The sequence below is a fragment of the Falco cherrug genome, chromosome 1 (assembly GCF_023634085.1).
Source record: "Falco cherrug isolate bFalChe1 chromosome 1, bFalChe1.pri, whole genome shotgun sequence".
NCBI classification, from domain to species: Eukaryota; Metazoa; Chordata; class Aves; order Falconiformes; family Falconidae; genus Falco; species Falco cherrug.
This window is the reverse complement of record NC_073697.1, coordinates 12,237,957-12,255,362: the sequence shown is the minus strand read 5'-3', so window position 1 is coordinate 12,255,362 and position 17,406 is coordinate 12,237,957. Positions and strand designations below refer to the sequence as shown.

Below are 17,406 nucleotides of genomic sequence, written 5' to 3'. Positions count from 1 at the left end.
TACCACTATGTGGATGTATTATTTGCTAGGCACTGAAGTATCAACGCTAAAGACCAAGAGGCATCACAAACCAAGGATCTTGCTCCCCCTACCCTGCTGCCAACTTTTGGAGAAAGGAAATAATGGGAAAAGTAAAGAAGAGGAGAAAAAGGAAGATGCCCAGAGAGAGCATCCAAAGCAAGACTGACTCAAAGAGGAATGTATCAACAAAAGAGCGACAGAATGGTCTGGACTGGAAGGAAACTTCAAAGATCATCTAGTCCAATGTCCCCGCCACAGGCAGGGACATCTTTCACTACATCAGGTTGCTCAAAGCCCTATCCAACTCTGACTTTGAACACTTCCAAAAGACAACACCCTCTGTCAGCAAGGACAGGAAAAGTTGGCAGGGCAACCACCTAGCCAAAGGAAGATTAAGGGTTAGGTAAGAGGAAATCTGTGTAGGCTTTTTTTTTTTTTTGTATTTTTATTAAACTTCACTGGTTATTATTCACACCTTTTAGTCATTACCTGCTTTCAAGTAGCTGGCTGAGTCACTTTAATCAGCCACTGGCCACAGCTGACAGAGCTTACAGGTGACAACACAACAGGGTCAAGCTTTTTTTTAATTGAAATCATCAGTCATAAAAGTTACCACCCAGGCCTCCTCCCTGAAAGCAGAACCTCCATTTGCTCCCACCTAGGTAGTTGTGAAAGCAGCAAAACCTGTCACAAAAGTGGTGCAGCCGCAGGAACTTAAGAACACGTCTCGAGTCGAACCAAGGCACTGCCACAAGGAGAAGGGGTACTTAGGGGTTTTGCAATTTGCCTTTAAGTACAGCTGCTCTGATGCTGGCTATCTACCATTCTATGAAATCTTATCTCTAAACAGTTCCATTTTACATACTCTAACAACCAGCCTTTCACCTTGAAGTTTAAGGAAACTCAGCCAGGATGGTATATATATGCTAAGCACAGGAAAATTTGCACATAGATTTTTCACAGAGTAAAAGTACCTTGCATTATTAAACTCACCCAGAATTGTAACAAGTTCTCCCTTTAGGCTGCAGGGAGGAAAAGTTTATAAGTTTATACCCACTTACGTCTACAGAAAGGTTCTCATCAACCCAGACGACACTGGGTAGGACCAATAAATTATCAGGAACTGATCGTGTACGTGTATCGCCTGAAGTACCAAATAAAGAACCAGCCATAGCTGCACATAATCCCCAGCAAAGTATCAGCTCTCCATTTTCAGGCGTTTTCCCATCAAGACAAGTTGAAGAATTTCTCCAGCCTTTCAGATTAATACTTCAAGCCTACTTCATTCTATTAATGGAACCATTTCAAATTGTGTCATTTTATAAGTTTCTCTATTCTATGTATGTATTCTATGTACACTGTATTATTTTGACAGTGAAAGGAAGGGAACAAATGAAAATGAGGTCATGCTTCATCCTCTTTCAGAAAAGAGATTGTTTCATCAAAGCAGGTCCAACCACCTCGCCAAGATTTTACTACTTGAAGCCATGCATATATACTTATCTCCTTCTCCAAAGAGGTTACGGACTAACAACCTTAAATAAATGTGTGTACGACAGAGAAGGAAGTCAGGAATGCAGCATATGCCACCATGGGTGGTACAAACCTTGGTGAAACTGTGGCTTCAAGGAGCAGAAACACAAAAGAAAAAAAAATTTTTAAGAAAAAGGAGACAGTAGATACCAAAAAGGGGAAAGGAGGAACAGAAAGAATAACACAAGTAAAGATGAGCATGAATAATACACAGCCTGGGAGAAAAATTCCCTAAGGGAATCAGTAGTTTCTGAGTAAGAGGAGAAAAAAGAACCAGTAATTAAAAAAAATATTAACAAGTAGGAATGGTGACATCTCAAGTATTCTTGGGACGCTGCTGGAAGCAGAAATGGTCTTCATCTGGGTAGTTTGTTTCCTCCCAGATGAACAGCTTGTAGTAGTCATTCCCAGGCCTCCGACCCTTACTTTGGGACAGCTGTTCTGCAGAAGTAACATACTTCTCCGTTGCAGAGACCGCTACAAAAGTGTGGTTGCCTCCTCCAAGCTGAATTCTTGCATATATACACTTCCAAAGCCAGCAGTAAGAGCCTTCTTGTGACGCTTGACAGACAAGTGCTCCAGCTATGGTTTGTGACATCATGCAACGAAAAAACATAAAAGCTAAACTTCTAAAAAAGTAAGGTTAATGCTTTAAAACAAAAGAACGTAGCTCTCTATCAGCACTTAATATCTATTACACATTTGCTGCCCTTCAAAGCTTTTCCTTTAGTAAATTACCAGATTTTTAAAATATCTAACAAGCTTTTCTATACATGTCATGGCTAGACTTACAACCTACTCCAAACACACCAAAACTATTTTTATACTCTAACTCATTCTCCGTATTTATAGCAAGGAAATAGCACCTGCTCCAATGCAATTCTACAAAGAATTAATAAGATGAAGCAGACAGAGTCAGACTCCTTCAAAATCATGCAAGACTATAGCAGGTAGGAGAGAACTTGCATTTGCACAGCTCTCCCCGCCTCCAAAGTATTTATTCAATGGATTTGTATACATGGTGATTACTAGACTGCGATTGTAAGGAACACAGCTAGACCATATTCTCTAGAAACTGAAGTCTGAGGCGGAAAGAAGGCTCACGTGCTGGTGTTTGGATGCCTTCACTGTATTAGGGCATCTGCACAAAATCAGTCTTTGGCCAGCAGATGTCTTACACATGGCTCAGCATGCCAAGTGCGAGTGAATTCCGCTGCATTTCTTCCTTGATGGCTGCCATAAAGAAAGGTGAAAAGATTTCACTATTTATGGCTTACTTATGTCTAGACAGCTAACTGCTAGATGGAGTTTGTTCCCCCCTTGCCACAGATAATCCAGTTTTGAATCTTCCCCCTCTAGTGCACCTACTTTCTAAACCTCGTTACCAAACCTATGGCTAGCAAATAAGACTGACTTGATTCTTAAACAACTACTCTGGTTACCTGCAAGGTTATATGCAAGGGCCATGCTACTGATTATAGTTGCATTCCTAAGGGCTGCTGACAATAGCAGAGATGACTTTTCACCCAAACTTAATTCAGCATTGCTTTCTTTATATATTGCATAAGCAAATACATCTTCACAAATGCATTTTAGAAATTTGACGGTCGTAAGTTTGCAATGTAGAGAAGTAGGCTCTAATTCATTGCTACCTGTAAGCAAGCAGCACATTTTACCTCTGACATATTCCTCCTCTCTCAAAACACAGATTTTAATGGTCAAGTACATATGTTTTCAACTAAAAAGCAAGGATAATAGTCAAGTGCAGTATTTTGACATGCAGGTATGCATCTCAGCATCAAATACACAGCACACGGCAAACCAGATTCTGCCATTACACATGAAATATTTTGCACATATTCACTTCCAGAAGTGCAATTTCTTTTTATCACAAAGCAGTCTTCCTGTCCTGCAAGCATTTAGTAACTCAAGTAAATACTTAATAGCCATCCCAACTTAAATTTGCTATTTGTAAGACATTTTATAATCACTACAAGTAGACACTGAAGTGTTCTGGATGTTCAGTAACATCAACAGTTAACAACAGATCTAAGCACAATGCCAGGAGTTACCATCAGTCTTACCAGAAGCTTCATAGCCCAGTGAATCTACACTGCCACCAGGTATGACTTAACTTAACCTAAGCAAAGAATCACCTAGATCATGACACAGAAAGCAGAAAACTCCCTTTCTAGAAGGGCACTTGAGAAGATGCGTATATCCAATCTAACGTTCAAGAGCATTTCAAAACTGCTTTGCAGTAGTAAAAAAAAAAAAGTCTCATGAAAGTCCATCCAGGATGGATTTTGCAGCTGATTAAACAGGTGAGAAGCAGACCCAAAAGCATCTCATGAGCAAGCTGAAGATAGTCATAGGAGAACATCATACAGGAGAACCTGCCTTTTGTCTTCTTAGCCGGACGCATGCAAAACTAGAAGTTTTTCCAAAGCAAAAAAGGTACCATTTGCTCCCCAAGCTCACAAATGGGAACACTGGGGTGTTAAGTGACTGCTTGCTTTTTATTCTTACTTGGAGGAGCACAGCTAGTTACAAGAATGGGGTGAGAGTAAAAAATCAGTCCCAGGCATGTGGGATGGGATCACATTCTCAATCATTATGCCCTTTGAACTGGAACAGTAACAGAACAATAGCATACAAAGTTTATTAAAAGAGACAGAAATTTACAAAGCACAGTGTGAAAAACTTTTAACTGTTTTCTCTTTGAAGATGACATTTTCCCACGTCACACTTAACCCCCACAACACCAATTTTTTAGACTCCTGTATCTGCAAATTAATGGCATTAAAATGAATGCAAATTCAAGTTGTTTTAAAAAAACCCTCAAACAAAACCAACAAAAAACCCAAATGCCAAAACACCACCAAAAACCCCATCGGAAATCCATTCTCAGTGACTCTAACTCCTTTCATTAAAGCAAACATCCTAATTTAGTCAACGCTATGATGGCCTAGCCAAAGAATGCGATTTTCTTCACCAAACGAGTACCAAAACTGGATTCAGCCACAAGAGACAGTGAAGATGCAAACTTAAAACTTCTCATCACCAATCCAATGTGCTCAGCTCCTCTTCCTCAGCAGGAGACACGGCCCATGTTATCGTAAGAGGCAATACACTGCAGACTATTCCCCAGCATACACAAGAGTCACCAGACAGGACAACTGATAATATACATGGGCACAGGCAAATGTATTACTTGCACCTGGAAGTCCCCAGGAGAAAGGATGATGGGTTGCTCTACCAGAACAGTTCAGGGATTCCACGCTCTGCCATCCTCTCCCCTGAGGGTTTGTGAGGCTTGAGGAGAACCAAGGTGGACAAATCCTTTCAACTACAGTACAGGGATGTGCTCCTTAGCAGACTCCACAGTTTCTCCCAGTAGCAGCCATGAACACGTACGCTTGCAGCATCACATAGCAATGTTGGCAACTACAATGCCAAGACCTTTGGCAGCAGAAAGCATTAGTGTAGCTGGTCTTTGCATTAGCCAAGGTGTGCGCTTACAACGCACGATATGCATGTCCGCCACTCAGATGCTATCCATTTCTTCCAGCACAGTTCAGATGCAGCAACTCAAAAGATACTAAGTCCAAGCACTGCACAGCTCAAGGCTGCTTTCCAGCAGTTACTCTCTCTACAGCTAGACTTGATCAGGTCAAGTCTCTAAGGTGGCACTAATTCAAGCTAAATGTAGTAAAGAAGATTCTGAAAGCTGGAAGCATTAAGAGCAACTACTCATGAATTAGTGGGTCTTTTGAGCACTAGCCATATCAAACTACTCACCTTGAATTAGTGGGTCTTTTGAGCACTAACCATGTCAAACAGCTCAACAGCTCTAGGCGAAAGCTTCCACCACACTGATTCAGTTCCATGACAAATAGAAGATGTATAAACCCAAGGACTGAACACCACCACCACCTCCCGCCAAAACAAAACTTACAGATACATTAATGCCTAAAACTTGGGCAAACTTGCAGAAATTCTTTTGCTGTCAGATTGAAACCAATCCTCTTCCATTGCTCTGCAGTGTTAATGAACAGAACTGATCTTCATAAGAAACAGCTTTAGCAATTGCCTAATTTAAGGGACTAAGAAACCCTCCTCCTGCACAGCCCACCTTACTTTTTCAGAAGTGACAGATACCTTCATAATTAGCATTGCTTGGTAGAATATAACCAGAGGAACAGAACAAGTTCAAACTGAAATTAGTTAGGAAGAAGGTAAGAAACATCTGTGTCTTTTCATTTAATACTGAGGCAGTAATAATATTTTTTTATTAATAATGTAATAATTCCTGTATTTGATGAAATCAGTATGGGAACGGCTGCTGACAAATAAGTTACCGGTCTTACAGAAGTAAAACTAGAAATCTGCACTCACTGAAGCAAGGCTATTGCTGAAAAATTCATTATTCTACATCAGTTCTGTTGGCCACTAGTTGCTTACTTTAATCTCTCCTTCCTAGGGAGAATTACCATGAATCTGGCCACGTCAACTAAGATCAGCTGACTTCTGTGCCTTACCCTGGGAACCCTATGTTCAGGCTTCACCTCTGAATTTAGCATGAAACTGACTGTACTTCACAAAAGATCAGTCTGACTGTACTTCACAAAAGATCAGTCTGTATAGGATGTATTTGGCTTTTCATGATCATCTGAAACAACTAAGTAAATCAATTCCAAGATATGGCATGAAAAGTGCTAAAGGAGCCTACACAATAGGTTCTTCTGGATTTACACGGACACTCCAACTCAGCTGTATCACACAACATAGCCCAAGACACGCGGTAAGGCTACTGACATTTTCTACCCATGTATTATATGACCAGAGTACTCTTCACCCTTAGCTCTGAGGTATGTGAGATGTTGTCTTGTAGCATTGAGCTGTTGCGAAATAGTTAAATGTTGCTAGTAAGATAAGAAAGGTTGTTCTTCAACATTACAAGGCTTGCTAACCTGATTGCGTAGTATCATAGAAGCAAACAAATCCTTGTAACAAGTCTCGCTGATCTCAGTTTTAACGGGTGGCAATGAATAATTGTTCATTTTCTCCAAATGCCTTATAAGAAAAATCAGAAAGGACGTAACTCCTTATCACCACTCTTGATGCATTGACCCAGTGCTGCTGTGGATGAAGAGATTTAAACCTGAGATGCCCAGCAATTGCAACCAGCAAACACTCATTAAAAAAAAAAACAACCCCAAAAAAACCCTTTGAAAAACAGGAATAAACACAACTTGATCAAATTCTAACCAAAATAAAGGGTACTGGATGGATTAAGTCTATTTCCCCAAATAAGGTTAGTTTCAGATCATTACAAACCCCACTACCCCACTTCGGGTTTAGCTGAGAGTACCTATAGGTAAGACTGGCTATGATCTTCCAACTGAAGAAATTAGGATGCATTTCTGTTACGAAAATACTTTATTAACTGAAACAGCTAATGAACAAAATTATGTTGCTCCTCTGTAATTTACAACAGGGAATCCTCTTTCTACAATTTCTGACAGCCTCAACGACAACAAATGCCCTAATTTGGTGAAGAGGCTTCAGTAACAGCAAGTATTGCTCAAGCAATTCCTTCATAGTATCCTAGAGTCTCAAACAGTAATTTCTTTCTTTAACAAGTTTGAGAAGTATTTCTGAAAAACAAGAACGGTGACTCTGCTTAAAGCAGCAGGTCTGTTCTTTACTTCCATTCCAATGTTTAAACCAAGACATAATTTTTTTTCTACTACTTCTGGCAAAGCCAAGTGATGTATTCCTTTTGGCAAAGGAAGAAACAAATGACTGACATCTCAGCAGCAAAGATACTGGAAAAGCCTTCCTAGTAATTCCGTGTTTCAGATGAGATAGTATGTGGTGAAACTCCAGTGGTGAGCATACTTGATTACTGTACAGTCATGCAAATGCAACAATGATTGCATACAAAATGTGCTAATTTACTTGGTTACTGATAAAAGTGAAGTTCTGGAAATCAGTCTTTAATCTTGAACCAAGATCAATTAAGAGATTTCAAAATCTGTCACCTCAGCAAACTTAAAGTCAGCACCTGAACTTCTCCGAGACAGATCATTATTTTTAAAAGAACTGGTGCTGGCAAAAGTATTAGTGAAGGAGAAGCACAGGTCTGTCTAGTTTGGAAGTGGAGGGACAGGGAACAGATTCTGGAATGAAGAAACAGGAAGACGGCCCAGCAGGAGGGACTTGGCATATTTACAGCAAAGACATTGAAGAGACGCTGTTCAACAGGCTTTTTTATCATCAGGAAGTTCCTGTATCTTTTGGTAGAATGCTTGTCAAAGCCAGCATGGAAAGAAGACCGTTCAAAGACAAAAACCCTCAAGCACAGCAGCATTACTGTAGAAATGACCACCAAAAGGCTAAATTCAAAGCCCCCTCCTCCTGCAGCAGACACCTTGGTTACTGTAATGCCCCACTGGAGGACACTGGTTCTGGCCATACCCAATTAAGCCTGCCCAGCACATAAGGTAACTGATCCAGAGATGTAAGATGTACGGCTCTCCAGACATCATGAAGACCACAGAATCACCAGTCCTGAGCAGAGAAACTCTGATGAGCATACAATGTAATATACACAAGCCCAGACCAGCATGGCACCTTGCTTCTCCAGGATGCTACTTCTACAGTATATACCAGTTATAAATCAGCAAAACTACCTCAACACGGCCTGAACACACACAGTTCCTCACTTGAATTGTTTGTCTGCATCATAAAATATGCCTCGCTTCTTAAATACTTGGACTTCTTTCCTCCCTGCTTAAACCATATTCAGCTAGAGGCTAAGCCCACTAGCTATCGTGAGAACTATTTGCACCACTTACTCTGCCAGACCATCATGACGCCAAGAACTTTATTCTCTGCTGTTTAGAGGAACTGGAAAACTCTTCCACATGATGTACGGCACCTCTAGCAACTTTGTATTTTACATTTGTTCAATACATTTTCAATGTATTTAACTTGTACATCCAAACAAAAGTTAACTGAATATTGTCTTTTGGATTGGGGGGAGGAACCCAACCAAAAAAACACCCTGAACATATTTGACAAATTGTACCTGACTAGATAAGTGGCTGAATGATTTGGCAACGTGCCAGGAACATTCATCGGTTATATTTAATTTACAAACATAATCAGACAGTCCTACAACTACTAGTTTTATACTTGCTAGTAAGGGGGGTGGGGGGGATGGAGTAAACCGCTTTTTCCATTACTTCATACTGCATCCAGCCTCCTGGGTACCAAAGAGTCAACTTCTCAATCCCTTCAACTCCTGCGTTTGCTATTCTACCCTTTCCTCTGCCTCTGCCTGAATTCTTGAGTAATCTCAGGACTTCCTAGAGATGATGTGTGTCCAAAATAATGATACACACTCAATTAATTTTAAATGTTCAAATGGATCAAAAACCAAAAGAAAAAATGTAGAGATCTACTTTCCTCCTAAACTCCACAGAATGTTTGAGCAGAAGAACAGGAATATCTACCTGCAGACTTAACAGTAAATAGTTAAAACTTTAAGCAATATAAACTAGAAACTTTCTTTTTAACTGAAGTGCAAGTTTAAGCAGAACAACGATCAATAATCCTGTGGGTTGTTGTTGTTTTGTGGGGTTTCTTAATTCTAATTATGCAGATCCTGTTCCCTTTGTACTACAGGAACACTATACTGTCAAATGCCTTTCAACTGGAAAAACATTTCTATTGGAACCTCCACATACCTGCAAAGTGACTAGAGAGGTTAGTCAGTGTGTTGCAACATGCAAAGACAAAGCGCACACGCTTCTGAACTCAGAATTTGTCAGTTAAGTGGAAATGCTGGCTTGCACGCAAACCCATACACAAAAGAAATTTACTGATCATGTAAGATGCTTACTACACGACAAACAAACAAACTCTGTTAAGTTATTATTGCCTTTTGCTATGGAAAGCTAGGCAGCTTGGTGTAGACCTTAATGTTTGTGTTACAGGCATACTTCTTAAAAATGGCAAAGAATTGAGGCCTCAGGAACTTAAAACACACACAAAATCAACATTTTTTCTTTGTTTTCTGCTTCACCTACAAAAATACAAGGCTGCTGCCTACTTCACTCCTGTGTTTACTACCTCCACAAAAATCAGAATGATTTTCTATTTCTGTAAACAGCCTGTGTCACAGCAATTATCTATTTGAAGGGTAATGCATCCTTTTGATACCACTTGGGCTGGTTCTCAAAACATCTGCTGGGGGAAAAAAAAAAAAAAAAAAAAATCTCATCCAGGCACACTCAACAGAACTCCTCCATGGTCCACCCCAGCCAGAAGACAGCATGTGCCAACCCAGGGCCAGACAATCAGACCACCTTGTTAGCTGCTCAGGGGCTCAGGGGTCCTGTCAGGGAGCCAGATGCCCAGGCAGACTCAAGCTCCTCTTGCTGCTGTTAAACCACTCATGGGCCAGAGGAAGACGCAGCAAGGGATATGGCATAACGAAGGGTTACACTCTCCTGAAAAGAAGGTGTAGACTGGCAAGGCTGCAGGAAGAGAGAGGTGGAGTAAAAGCATAGGAGTATGGAAGTAATGTACATCTCGCTAATTCAAGCCAAATACGTAATCAAAACTTCACAAAGTTGGGTCATTATCCATAACAAGGCTGAGAAGTGGTTCATTAGCCAAATTTCCAGTGTGATGAAAACCAGCTTTAAGGCTTTTCTAATCGCAGGGCAGTCTTAACACTAAACTACATATCACAGGCTCATCCCTGCAAGATAACAGGAAAACACCAAAATGCCACAGTAACTTTCAGCCTACCCAGTTTCTGAAACTCCTGTGTCTGTATTGAAGAATTTCAGTTTAAAAAACAAAAGGGACAAAATAAAAATTGCTTCAGTCTAAGAAATCTGCTTGGACTGGAGCACACCTTTCTCTTTTCTGACCTGAACCAAATCACAAAGCTTTACCCAACTTGCATGTGCTGAGCCAGCATTTTCTCCAAATAAACTCTTGTTCTTCCCTTTTTCCAGCCATCCATACAAGTACTCAGACAGTCATGCATCAAGCCCAGGAAAAAAAAAAAAAACCAAATAAAAAACCACCCCAAAAAAACCCCACAACCCCCAAAAGTTTTAGACACAGACAGGCTCCTTGATTCAGTCTGTCTGGGAACTGCACAAGCCATCCTCAATGCAGGGGAAGGTGGGCGAGTGAGCAACAAGGCTACCGCTTTTGCAGCTCCCAACACATTAAAAATTACACACTTAGAACAAGGCCACACCAACTCCCAAGCAGGACCGAGTCTTTCCAAGGAAAATAAGCTTTACAGCTCCTTGTACCTACTTTGTAACCCTAAACGAGACTGCATGTGTCATGAGATGACTGGTCTGTGGATTTCTGGTTCTACAGATTTATTTCATTTTCACAAAATATTCTGAAAAAGCAAGTGACTGAAGATTGCACACACTCCCCCCCCTTAAGTGGCAGCGGTTTACAGAGCAGTAAGCCTGCTCTTACTCCAAGAGGACTGCAGTACCCTTCTTGCTTCTGATCTCGGGAACAATCCAATATAGCAGCCTAAGCCTCTTTGGAAGAGGACATGGGATTTTTAGACAAAACTGACTTTTTTGAGAGAAAACAACATAGCGCTTGACCCAGATAACAGAATTTTCTAAATCAACCCGCTGAATTTATTCACTAATATAACTCTGTTGTTTTCCACTCGGCCCAGGACCTTGGTAAGACAAGGTTCCCACAACACCTGCACCAAAGCTGGAACAAGTTCCTTCAGACGTGCGCAGCTCTGTTACACTTCAGTGGTATTTGGACTGTACTCTTAACAATCGCATCCTAAAAACCAGGTTTAATGACCAAATCCCACCGCAGTTTCCCGCATCCACATGCCAGCTGCCGCCCAGAAAAATCGATTTGTCAAACTTTAACGGGAGTTAGCTACAAGTTAAAACTTCGGGAGGACTTCAAAACCTTCATCCTGCTCTGCTTCCTCCTTTGAAAGCCATCTTCCCCACCGACCAACAAATCTGGCCCCTATCTACACCAAAAATCTGGATTACTAGAAAAAAAATCAAATAAAAAATAAATAAAAAAAACAGAGGGCAGCTGCAGGCGGCATGCCCGTGAGTGGAGCACCGCGGGGGTATTCTCACGGAGCCGCTGGAGCGTCCCGCCGCCGCCAGCGCTGGGACACGGGTCACCTCCCGGGTCACCCCCCGGGTGGGCGAGCTCGGAGGGGCGGCCGCCCCCGCTGCTGCCCCGGCCCCGCGCCCGGGCGGGACAGGGCGCGGGTGACAGGCGCCCTTCGGCCCGGCAGGAAGGAGCCGGCGGCCGTCAGGGCCGGGGCGGTGGCGCCGGGGCTCCGCTCGCCGCCAGCCCAGGGGACGAGCCGGGCCACGGACCGCCGCTCCCCCCCCCCCCGCCCCGCCCGCGGCCCGCCGCGGCCGAGCCCGGGCCTGCCGCCCCGCCACTCACCAGGATGCGCTTGAAGAGCGCGTTCTCCTTGGGCGGCAGGCTCACCGACGGCATCCTCCCCGCCGCTCCCGCTCCCGCCGCTGGCTCCGGCGCCGCCGAGGGGCTCCGGGGAGGGGGGGGTGGGCGGGCGGACTGCGTCCCGTCCCCGCTGCTCGGGCGCCGCTGCCGGGAGGCTCCCCACCGGACTCTGGCCGCCGCTACCGCCGCCTCCCTCCCCACCCACCCCCCGCCCGCCCTCCCTCCTTCAAACCGCCGCGCTCTCGCCGGCTGCGGGCCCGGCCCCTCCCGGCCGCCGCCGTCTGCGCGCCGGGCTGCCCCGCGCCGAGCCCCGGGCGGCGGCTCACGTGGTAACTGAGCAGGCCGGAGCGAGGCGCCGCCAAAATGGCCACCGCCGCGGCTTCCCCAGCCGGGTCACGGCGGCCCGCGCGCATGCGCCGCGACCCCGCGCCGGCACCGCCCGGGCCAGGTGCGCCGGGGCGGGGCCCGAGCCGGTCGGCGCGGGCCCGGGTCGGTGGGGCCCGAGTCAGCCCGTGGGGTCCCGGCTCAGCGCGGGCCGGGCGTGCCCCGGCGCGGGGCCAGCCGCTCGCGCCTCAGCCCGCCGCCCGCGCGGCGCGGGCATTGGTTCTCCCGGCGGGGCCCGCGGGAGCCCCCGACGAGCGGCGCGCGCCCCGCTCTGCCCGCGACGTTGCGGGCGCGGAAGGGACGGGCTGCGGGGGCCGGCGGGGCGGGGACCGGCTCTGGCTCTGTACCGACAGCGAGCGCCGTTAAGGGCGGGGGGGGGGCAGCGCGGCAGGCGCCCGGCCTCGTGCGGGACAGCTCGTCCGCGGGGCGCCGGGGCGGCCCCGCCCGCGGGGGCGGGGCCAGGCCGGGCTGACAAGATGGCGGCGGCGCTGCGGGCGGCGGAGCGGTTGCGGTTGGCGGCGGGGCCGCCGAGGCTCGGTGAGCGGGGCCCAGCCCGCCGTGGCTCGGGGCGGCGGGGAGCCCGCTCTTGCTTTAGGCGGGGGGGTCTGCCCCGAGGGCTCGGCGCGTTACTGGGCCGTGTCGGTGCCCTGGGGCCTGCCCGTTGACCTGAGTGTCGGCCGGGGCCGGCCTCGTTCTCCTTGGGTCTAGCGCCCCTCTTCGTGGCTGTGCTTAAAGCAAGCCGCGGTGCAATTTTCCTTTTTCTAATTTTTTTCTTTTTAATTCCCAACCACTCTGTTTTAAATTAATCTATTTATTTCGGTTTGAAGTTAGTGCTGCTTCCAGGCTGAGAGCAGGCTCGCCCGTTCCCCGTCGCAGCTCTTTAGGGAGGCTGTGCCGGCGCCCTCCCGGTGGGGCAGGCCGCGGGAAGCGCCTGGGGATGAAGCTTTTGCCGGGGACACCCTAAAAAAGATGAAGCGCAAACAAAAGATGCAGTAGGGTATGACTCTTGTGGCCCAAGGGAAGGCGAAGGGCGCTGCTTTGAACTGCTCCCCATCCCCACTTGCCTCCTCTGATCAGGGAGTTCATGGTGCTCACAAATGGGTGAGCTATTAACAGTGTCGTAGGGACCGCTTACACAAAATTAATTGGATGTGTTTGTATTTTTTTGTTGTGGTTTGCTTCTCTCCCCCCTTGATTGTATGAGTGTTAGTAATGGACTTGGTAGTCTAAACCTGAGAAACATTAACACATTTGTAATCTTCCTTTTTAGCTTTTACTCGTTCTGCGTTTGTTGCAAAAAGACGTAATTATGACCAACCAAACTGGTTTGGAGTTGGCTTGGCTTTTAGCACCAGTGCTGCCTTGTGGGCTCTTGTAAGTGTTTTCATTTGGGTTTGTTGAACTTAACTATTCCCAGACCATAGTGATCTGAAGGCAATGACTACAAGCTACTTAGCTGATTGGGATAACGGATTGTCACAGCAGGTATCAAGATTGAAGCACAATATATTGATTAATTATGTTTCCCCAAATCTCTGTTGCATTTTTCTTCATAAAAATGAACAACTTACCAAACTTCTCTGTGTTGCAAACTTAAAATGGCCACATCAGATGAATTAATTCCTCAAGCCTGTTGGTTTAAGGCTTTAATGTTATATTCCCCCATGGATCTTAAAAAAGACGTAGCAATATGCCTCAATAAAGTTGTGTTTGTCAGACTACTAATGCAATGTCTTCTCATCTTTCAGCTGTAGTCTATTAAGACCCCCTTTTCCAAAGCAAAATGCAGATGTAAGATGTTTCCTGTTTCAGAGAGCTAACAGGCTCAATGTTGATAAAGTAAGCAGGGTGTCGTAGCTCCCATGAAGATATGTGCAGGATAAGCAGCACTCCCATGATGACAGCACTTTTCAGAGTGGGGTGGATTGATTGACAGTAGGGACCTCCCCCCATTCAGTCACCCCGCAGAAGATGTTTGAGAAAGGTGTGGAATAAATGCCTCACTGTGCAGTTAGTAATTTACAGATAATTTACTCTGTATTGTCCCCATTACAAACTGGTTTGCATTCTGGTAACAGGAATTTTATATGCTGTCGAGGTCTCTGTTCTCTGGTTCCAGTTGTGTGTTGTTTAGCTGTTTATCGTATACTGCTGTTTTATAGCTTTTCAAGCAGCATAATGAAGATGTAATGGAATATGAGAGAAGAAAAGCAGAGAGACAACACAAGTGTACAGGATGTTCGTAGTAAGTATGGTGCTTTTTACTTAGCTGAATATAAATTCTGCACATCTTTGATTTCTGTTAGCAATCAAGATACCGGACTGACTTACCTTCTTCCTGTACTATTTTCCTTTATACTTATTGGGTTTTGCTTTTCTTCTAACTTATTCCTAGTTTTAAAGTGATAAGGTGACTGATCTGTATTTTCATATATTCATTTGTGTGCATATTCACTGCCAGCTTTCTGTATTGGATATGCAAACTTTTGGAAAATAACCATATATCTTACAGTGCCTATAATAAATTTAGGTCGCAAAGAGAATACCTTACAAGTGCTTTAGTGGCAAGGATATCGAGCTCACTAAAAATAGCTTGTCTTTGCCTCTCTTTTATTTTAACAGGTCTACAGTGGGAAACGTTTTTTTCAGTTTCACTTGTACATTACACATAAGAATGATAGAAAGTCAAAGCCTGTAGACCTGCATTATGGTGCAGATTGTATGTGGTCATTGTCCTTTTCAATGTAAAAGACATAATTGTTTCTACCAGTTAAAAAGTCTATTGGGAATTAAAGTCTCAGAGCCGTTAATATGTCACATGGAAGAACTGATTATACTAGGTATAGAAGAACTTGTAGTGCTGTGGTCATTTTTCCCATAAATACTCCTCTCCAGCTAAAAATACAGTATGTTGTGAGATGTTTCGAACGATATTCTTTGCTTCTATTTTTGTGTCGCTAAGATATTTCCCCTCCCCTTCTTTCTTAGGTTGACGGTATGCTCACTAAGAAGTAACGTGATCAGCAGTTGTCCTACAAATAAATGAGCACAGCAGAAGTAAAAAGTATCTCAATACTTACGCTCATACATTTCATGTGCAGAATTAAGAAATAAATTATGGAGTATGGAAGAAACTTATGAAGACTTCCCTTGCCGTGTATATTTCATTCTGCTGGTCTTGAAATTGTTTTTATGTGGCATTTCTGTTTCATAGTTTATCAATGTTATTTTCAAAACTCTCTTTGTTATTCTGGAAGGTATATTACAAAATTAGACATCAGTTCAGAGGAAGTTCAGCAAATGTTCCTCCAGAAGTTAAGTGTACTTTTGCCCTGCCATAATTTTCATTGCTAAATTTATAACATAAGCAATAAGTGAATATATAAGAACGGGATTTATGGGAAACCTAATGAAACTAATCTGTACAAATGCCAAAATGTGTGTTTGCTACTTCACACATCAAAGCAGCGTCTTTCAGCTCGGTCTTGGCTGGGTAGATTTTCAAAGCTTGACCTAGTGACTTAGAGATGCCATAATGAAAGTTACACATCTGTTTGCAAGCTTGAGCTAGTTCCTTGAGTGCTGCTGTTCTTAAGTCCTCTGTAATCTGGATTGGCTTTTTCTTTCCCTAGAGCAGAAACGAAGCTTTTGTCAGAGACAACAAAAATCAGAGGTGGCTGACCTTTGAATACTGTGTGGGTTTTTATTATTTGTCCTTGCCAGGAAGTTTGCTTTGCTTCTGCTTCTGCATGCAAAGCGGAAACATACTCTGTATTGTCAAAAAGCAAGGATGAAAGCCCAGTCTTGGATCTGGGAGACTGTTTAACTCACCTGCAGCTTGTCAGTCTGTCCCTTCCTCAGTGGCTCTTAGCTAGGTCCTCTTGGGCACAGCTGCTTTTCTGTCTTGCAGCTCTCTGAGGCTTCTCATAGATCAGGGGTCCTCAAACTACAGCCCGCGGGCCCGATACAGCCCCCTTGGGTCCTTAGTCTGGCCCGCAGTATTTACAGACACCCCCCCAGGCCCTCCCCGCCAGGGGTTTGGGTGGGGGAACCACCTAATCCGCGCACCGGCCCCCTGTTTAAAAAGTTTGAGGACCCCTGTCATAGATGAAGCCATGCACTGCTGTCCCCCAAGGATCTGTTCCGTGGAGGTGCCGCAGCGGGCAGCTGAGGGGGCTGTGCTGGCTGTTTGGGGTGGTAGAGGAGGGTGTGCGGTGCTTTACCCGAGGCTCGGGGCTGTGTGGCAGAGGAAGGGCTGGCCTTACCCCGCCGGTGTTTCTGGAATCGCTCACTGTGATGCCTGAAAGGTACCTGCAGCCTCAGTGGTGGGACTGCACCGGCGGTGTCCCAGGTGTCAAGGTCAGTCAAGGACAAAGGGCGGAAGAATGGGATAAAGATAATCGGCAGAAAATGGCATTAAAGAATCACTGAGGGCACCAGGGCTATGCGTGGAGAAGGGATGAGTAATGGGGCAACAGTCCAAGGCCGCAGGGCAGCTGCCGAGCTCCGACCTCGAGGGGCCTGTGGCTTCAGCTAACGTGACCCCGCAGCGCTGAGTTACTTCCACAAGCGTGCTGCTGCCAGCGCCGAGCTCGCTTGCCCTACTGTTTAACCCCGCTGCCCTTTGCTGTGGACGTCAGTTATTTCTCCCGATTTTTTTTCCGCGGGCATTGTTAGCAAAGGAACTCTCTCAGAGGCTGTTTCAGTGAAACAGCAGTATGTTCCTCGCTACCTTCCCCCGCACCTTGGTGAATGCAACGACTTGTATCCTCCCTCTCACTCTGGCGCATGTGAGTGTTCAGCCGCTCCCGCTGGCGCGGGCTGTTCGAGTAGTTCATATCCCCGCCGGCGCGGCGCGGCAGCGCCCCGGGAAGGGGCTTCCCCGCCGCCGCCGCCGCCTCGGCCGAGCCCAGCAGCGACGCCAGGTGCGGCGGGGCGGGGCTGGAGGCGGGG

At 45.3% G+C, this 17,406-nt stretch overlaps 2 protein-coding genes across 3 annotated transcripts in view; one reads left to right on the top strand and one right to left on the bottom strand.

Moving 5' to 3' along the window:
• Positions 1 to 12,267, bottom strand: part of NAA15 (N-alpha-acetyltransferase 15, NatA auxiliary subunit) — a 46,569-nt gene extending 34,302 nt beyond the window's left edge. The window contains exon 1 of the mRNA XM_055700933.1: positions 12,052 to 12,267. Within this exon, the coding sequence (XP_055556908.1) occupies positions 12,052 to 12,105 (54 nt within the window). The 5' untranslated portion in view covers positions 12,106 to 12,267. The remainder of the gene's footprint in view (positions 1 to 12,051) is intronic.
• Positions 12,268 to 12,832: 565 nt separating this feature from the next.
• Positions 12,833 to 15,591, top strand: NDUFC1 (NADH:ubiquinone oxidoreductase subunit C1). 2 transcript variants are annotated; one of them, XM_055700939.1, is made up of 4 exons: positions 12,833 to 12,990; positions 13,724 to 13,827; positions 14,616 to 14,698; positions 15,442 to 15,591. In XM_055700939.1, coding segments are annotated over exons 1-4 (249 nt in total). In that variant the 5' UTR covers positions 12,833 to 12,929; the 3' UTR covers positions 15,443 to 15,591. The 2 variants fall into 2 exon arrangements, with proteins under 2 accessions (XP_055556914.1, XP_055556918.1); XM_055700943.1 differs by lacking the exon at positions 15,442 to 15,591 and having other exon boundaries at positions 14,616 to 14,699.
• The last annotated feature ends 1,815 nt before the right edge of the window (positions 15,592 to 17,406 follow it).